This window comes from Terrapene carolina, unplaced genomic scaffold (assembly GCF_002925995.2).
Source record: "Terrapene carolina triunguis isolate 2854851 unplaced genomic scaffold, T_m_triunguis-2.0 Scaffold13739, whole genome shotgun sequence".
Taxonomy (NCBI): Eukaryota; Metazoa; Chordata; order Testudines; family Emydidae; genus Terrapene; species Terrapene triunguis.
In genome coordinates, this window is record NW_020678090.1 from 1 (window position 1) to 6,452 (window position 6,452).

General features: G+C 60.0%; 2 protein-coding genes across 2 annotated transcripts; one reads left to right on the forward strand and one right to left on the reverse strand.

The window, feature by feature from the left end:
- Nucleotides 1–756: 756 nt before the first annotated feature.
- Nucleotides 757–3,640, forward strand: EXOSC1 (exosome component 1; the record flags this gene model as incomplete). Its single annotated transcript, XM_024221374.1, has 6 exons — nucleotides 757–855; nucleotides 1,592–1,680; nucleotides 1,982–2,015; nucleotides 2,497–2,547; nucleotides 2,651–2,735; nucleotides 3,225–3,640. Coding segments are annotated over 6 exons (465 nt in total), but the record flags the coding sequence as incomplete, so codon positions are not given.
- Nucleotides 3,641–4,752: 1,112 nt separating this feature from the next.
- On the reverse strand, nucleotides 4,753–6,181 carry PGAM1 (phosphoglycerate mutase 1; the record flags this gene model as incomplete). The annotated part of the gene is made up of 2 exons (XM_024221805.2): nucleotides 4,753–5,741; nucleotides 5,981–6,181. Coding segments are annotated over 2 exons (371 nt in total), but the record flags the coding sequence as incomplete, so codon positions are not given.
- Between the last annotated feature and the right edge of the window lie 271 nt (nucleotides 6,182–6,452).

Sequence of the window (6,452 nt, forward strand, 5' to 3'; positions counted from 1 at the left end):
AGGGAGTTGGTAGGTCAGATCCCATGGGAAGCAAGTCTAAGGGAAAAACAATAGAAGACAGTTGGCAGTTTTTCAAAGAGACATTATTAAGGGCACAAGAGCAAACTATCCCACTGCGTAGAAAGATAGGAAGTATGGCAAGAGACCACCCTGGCTTAACCAGGAGATCTTCAATGATCTAAAACTCAAGAAAGAGTCCTACCAAAAGTGGAATCTAGGTGAAATTACAAAGGATGAATATAAACACATAACACCAGTATGTAGGGACAAAATTGGAAAGGCCAAGGCACAAAACAAGATCAAACTAGCTAGGGACATAAAAGGTAACAAGAAAACATTCTACAAGTACATTAGAAGCAAGAGGAAGACCAAGGACAGAGTAGGCCCGTTACTCTACGAGGGGCAGTTGAGTGGAAACTCGATCCGATTACAAAGGACAAATATAAACATGGGCTAGCCCCCAGCTCCGCCGACACCCTCCCCAGGGCTGGAGCCACAAGCCCAGACCCCGCAACGGCAGCGCCAGAGGAGGCAGAGCCTCCCCTGGCCTATTATACCCACTGCCCATGAATATAAAGAAATAACTCCAGTATGTGGGGACAAAACTAGTGCTCAGCGCTGCATGGGGCTGTGGGGGCTGACGGTCTGGACTGACTAAGTCCCTTGGCGGAGCTGGCCTGGTGGACGTGGCACGTGCCAGTTGCTGTCTCTGTAGGAGGTGGGAGATACTTGTGCCAGGCGCTGGGCTAACCGGAGGCTCTTCTCTCTGCGCCTGTGCAGCTACCGGTGGTGTCTGTGGTGAGAGACGCCGAGTCCCAGCTCCTGCCCGATGTAGGGGCCATCGTGACGTGCAAGGTAAAAGCAGCCGAACCCGCCAGGCCTGCAGGGTCTGTCTCACCACAGGGGCATCGCGTCTGGGGTGACATGGAGAGTGCTTTGGGGGAGAGGGGGAAGGGCAGGAGTCCTCTGCAATAGATGCCCAAGTAACGACCGGAAAGTTTTACAAACCTTCCCCTCTGCTGCACAGCCTGTGGACGATGCCCTCTCTGCCCTTGTGCCAGCTTCTCCCGAGGGGCTGGCAGGCTGGCCTGGGGCTGGGAGAGGAAGGGAGCCTCTTGGCTCTACAGCACCAGTGCCAACCAGGCCACACTCTGCTCTGGGCCCGGGTGCCACAAGCTGCTGAGTCTCATCTGCCCCACCAGACAAGGAGGTGTCAGCATGGTGGACCCCCCATCTCTCAGCCTAGAGGCCACGGAGGCTGAATTCCTGCTTTCCACCAGGCTGGCCCTGCTCTGGGGAAGAGGTGGAGGCCTTTGTCCCTGGGGCTGTGGGGCAGGCATTAAATCCTGGCCTGCTTGGCTCCTGTGTCAGGCTGGAGGGGAATGGGGTGCTCTTTAGGGGGAGCGGGGTCTGTCTGGCGTGGAGCACCCCACCCTGCTGTGCCAGTGACCCTGGGAGCAGGAAGGAGTGGCGTTCGGTCCCCTAGAGGAGAGCCAGGGGGTGCCAGTCCCTGCTGGTCTCGCTGCCCAGTACATTGGCACCTCTTGGGCAGCGCTCAGCCCAGGGTTCATGCCAGACTCTCTCCCCACAGGTGTGCAGCATTAACTCCCGCTTTGCCAAGGTGCACATCCTGTACATCGGCTCCACGCCGCTGAAATCCGCCTTCCGAGGCACCATACGGTAGGGCCTGGCCTCGTCTGCCCTTCCCTGGGGGAGGGTTGGGTTCCCGCTGGTGCCCCCCACCCCCCCAACGTAAGGGGAACGGGGCCAGCTCAGTAATCCCAGTGCTGCCTTATCTAATGCCTTCCGCCCAGCCCCAGCACCAGGCAGTGTCCTGGGCCCCCCGCTGGCCTGGGGAACAGCCTGTCCCGGAACGAGGGGCAGTCAAAAGAAGGTGGGAGTAGCCCTGGGCCTTGCTGCCCAGTGGGAGTGGGCCGGTCTGCCTGCCCCGGTACTAGGATCCCTCTGTCTCTTCTTACAGGAGAGAAGACATTCGAGCCACAGAGAAAGACAAGGTCAGTCAGGTCTTGCCTGCTTCTGTTACTGCCTAGCACGGCAGCTGACATCCCTCCTCCCCGCGCATGCAGCCAACCCCCCCCCCCCCCCTGCATGGGTCGCTCCACTCACCTCTCCATGTCTGCAGCTGTAACCCCACCCCCCGGCATGGCTTGCCCCATTCATCCCCCGGCCTGCTCAGGACATGGCTCCCTCTGGGAGCGGGGTTTGCCAAGCTCGGTGTCTTCCCCCCGGCTCTCTGAAGGGAGCCCCCCTCTGGGACAGGCTGAGCAGGATGCAGTGTTTGGGGCTCGCTGCTGTCCCTTGGGGGGAGGGGGGTCTGTACCAAGCTGCTCCAAAGGGGCTGTTGTCAAGGTAATGGGACTTGCTGGACCTGGCTGTGTGGCTCCTCTCTGCACAGGGGACTGGCCTTGGTCCAGGCCAAAGCTGCTCTCCTGCCCCCCTCCCCCACTAACCTGGGCCTTGTGTTCTCTCTGGCAGGTGGAAGTTTACAAGAGTTTCCGTCCTGGGGACATAGTCCTGGCCAAAGTGGTATCCTTCCCTGCAGTGGTGGGGTGGGGTGGGGCAGGGAGCGGCCAGCCGGGCTTTTCCAGCCCAGCCCTGGAGCCTTTTCCCTTAATCTGCCTGTGCCTAGATCTCCCTGGGGGACATGCAGTCCAACTACCTGCTGAGCACGGCGGAGAACGAGCTGGGCGTGGTGGTGGCTCACAGCGAAGCAGGTAAAAGTCGCTGGCCGGCAGCCTCGCCTCCAACTCCCTGCTACCTCTGGGCCTCCCCTGCAGGGAGAGGATTTGAGCTGCTGCGGGGTGGGAGGAATGAGCATCAGGACCCTGTCCTGGGCGTTAACGGCTCACAGCGTGCGAGTTGGCAGCACAGTGGGTAACGGCTTTCTCTAGTGGTCAGCAAGGGACTGGGAGCCAGGATTCCTGGGTTCTGTTGCTAGGCCTGCCTTTGCCTTGGCAGGCCCCTCTGTTCTCCTCCAGCCAGTGGGGAGGGGAGCCTGGGTGATGCTCCACACAGCACTGTGGGCCCTTGGGAGGAGGCGCTGGCAGGACTCTCCCCAGAGGGAGCTGCAGTCCCGTGGGTGCTTGGAACGTTCCTTAGTCCGAGCCCCTCTCCGCTGGACAGGCTGGCCCGAGCAGGGAGCTGCAGCAGGCAGATCCCAGCCCCCGGGAAGCTGGACAGTGACCTGTTGTTCTTGGCTCTAGGGGCACAGATGGTGCCGATCAGCTGGTGTGAGATGCAGTGCCCCAGGACACACGCCAAGGAGCTCCGCAAGGTGGCACGAGTGCAGCCGGAGTTCCTGCAGACCTAGCTGGCCACCCTGCTTCCAGACTGGGCCCGGTCCCTGCTGCAGGCCAGCCTGAGCCACCAGCTTTGGGCCCTGGCACGGGTGCTGCAGGCAGCCAGCGCGTGCCTCCGTTGTCATCCCTTAACCAGAGCAACCCCTGCAGGCCAGTGCGTGCAGCCTGCACCTCCTGGAGCATCCACTGGATTTTGGATTGTGTTAAGGCTAGCGTAGGGGGAGCAGGGTCCCCTATGTCCTTCTGCAAGTGGTAGCCCCGCTCTCCAGTTCGGTTTTTAAACTGCTGTGCCATGAACAATAAATGTATTCTTGAAGGGCTCTGGGCTCCTGTCATGCTGGTGAGGGTACTGCCTGGCTGAGGGTGCTGCGTGGCTGTGCCCACAAGCTGGCATCCCCTTCCATTCCTTCTGTGAGCTGGAATCCAGGCCCGGGTAGCTCCTGCTGCTGCCTGGGCACTGCACAGGAAGGGGCACCAGAGAGCCAGCATGACTGACCATTGGTATGGGCCCCTGTGCCACTTGGTGCCCAGGCTTAAATGGAACCACCCTAGGGGGCTGCCCCTACTGCCCAGCCTTGGCTTTCCCCTGGGCACTTCTGCAGGAAGGTGTGCACTGTCCAGGAGCAAGAGGCCAGACTCAATAACTGGCCTCAGGGGTGTGGGCAAACAGCCAGGGCCAAGACAAGGGAGGATTGCCCCCTGTAATGCTGCAGTCCTCGCACTGCTCCTGAGAAGGGGGTGTCTGACAATCCCTCTTACATCTTCTAAGGTCAGTTTTCATGACCCCTTACATTTCCACTAAGCTACCCAGCCCCTGGGTCCCGCTAACCCCGTGTAATGGAGTGGGGAGGGGAAGCAGCAGCAGCTGGGAGAGCCTACCAGAGTGGGTTCTGTTCAGAGTGTTCCCTTGAGGAGTTCAGGTGGCACAAGGCCTGGGCCCCCTGCACAGCCACAGTGCCACCCCAGGGAAAGCCTAGGCATTGCGGGAGCCCCCTTGGGAGCTTGCCTCCTATCCATCCAGCTCCAGCAGGGCAGGCTGCAGGAGTCACCGCTCAGAGGCCCGCTAGCTACAGCCGCTGTGAGAACACTGCAGCTCTGGCAGGGGCTGGGTGGAGCAGGGCAGGCCCAGCTGTTTTGTAATCAGTAGTGTAGCAGGGCCTGCTCCTTTCCAGCAGGTGTTCCAGGGGTCTGGGCTCCAGGAGCAGCTGGAGGGATTGTGCCCAAGGGAAAGGGAGACCAGACTGTGTGCCACGGCTGGAGGTGGAGGAAAGGGAACCAGGGACCCTGTATGGTCCCAAGGCCCAGCTGGGATAGACAAAGGGTCTAGTGTGTGTACCTGGTGTCACAGGCTGCCCTGGGAGCCTGCATGCCCCTACTTGCCCCAGTTCCGGCACTGGAGGGCCCTGCCAAGGGATGCGACAGACACAGCAGCTATTGCACATCACTCCTTTATTGTACTTAACGAGACAACCGCTCTTGTTGGACAGTGACACTAGACCCAGTGCAGACCCAGGCTCACGGCGAGGCCAGTGCCAGGGACACAAGCGCGTGGGCTAACATACAGGAACTGTGTTTCACTAGCACTACACAGCAGGCAAGGGGGCAGGGCCGACGCTAGCTCCACACCACACTCCTCCATACGCCCCCCTCCCCAGTCCGTGGTTGAAGGCAATAAATTAAAGAGCTGGCCCTGGAGAGCTAGGTACAGTCACTGGCGCGTGCACTCCCACACACCGAGAACGCAGCACCCCAAACATGGCCCTTTTCAAGAAGTAAACCAGGACAAACCCCCCAGGGACATGTGAGAGCAAGACTGGTCCCTGACTCACAGCAGCATTCACATCTCACTCCGCTGGTCCATGCTCTCACGCCTGGAATGACGACATCAAGCAACAGTAAAACTCGTGACAATGACAAGAGCTCCCTGTGAGCTCAAGCCCAGCTAGGAAGGCCCAGGGGGACTGTCTAGGGAATGCTTGGGTTGGCCAATACCTTACACAGTCACTGGTCTAGCCCAGGGTTCGCTGGAGCCTTGCAGAGGCGGTTACCATCTGGCTATGGCCATTGGGCTTGTGAGGAGAGGCTCCCAGATGCCTCTGCAGCCTAGCTGGCCTGTGGGTTCGCAGGGTTGTCTACGGGGGGATGCAGGTCCCAGGGAGCTGGCTCTGTACTCTGTTCTTATAGGCTGTGTGTGCAGGGGAGGGGTGGGAAGGGGGCTCATCTACTGCTCACAAGCCTCCACTACCTGCCTTCACTTCTTGGCTTTGCCCTGAGCCGCCACAGCCTCCATGGCCTTGCGGACAGTCTCCTCGTCCCCCAGGAACTGCATGGGCTTGATGGGCTTCAGGTTCTTGTCCAGCTCGTAGACGATGGGGATGCCGGTGGGCAGGTTGAGCTCCATGATGGCCTCTTCGGACATGCCTGCAAACACAAGGCACAGTCACCCCCTGAGCCCCACAGCAAGGCGCTGCCCCCCCAGGGGCTGCGAGAGCAGCAGGGAGCGGGGTCCCAGCAACGCTCCGGGAGAGGGTTGCTGGGCGGGGGACGGAGTTCAGTTAGACACGCGCGCTGGCAGGTGCCGACACCTTGCTGAGCCTGGGGCCAAGCCAGCCCACAGCCCCACCGATTCGCAGGCAGCTGAGGGCATGAGGCTGCCGTACCTTCCAGGTGCTTAACAATCCCTCGCAGGCTGTTGCCATGGGCGGCAACGAGAACGCGCTTGCCCTCCTTGATCTGGGGGACGATCTCTTCGTTCCAGAAGGGCAGGGCCCGGGCAATGGTGTCCTTCAGGCTCTCGCAGGTCGGCAGTTGGTCCTCGGTCAGGTCAGCGTAACGACGGTCCTGGGGAACAACCAACAGCCCTCAGTCACCGTGGACATGGGCAGCAATGCCTAGCTAGCGAAGTGCTTTGGGCTCATGGTGAGCTACCCCCGATGTGGTCACTGGGAGCTCCTGCAGGGAGCCCAACTGTGACGTTAGGAGTGTGATAAAATATTTCATTGGAAGGTGACAGGGCCAGAAAGAGTTAATTAACTCACGGACTGACCTGACCCGTGGGTGAACCTTAAGGACTTGGTTAGGAAGATCTGTAAATGGACAGAGCTTTGAAATGCAAGTCTGCATTGTTAGAGA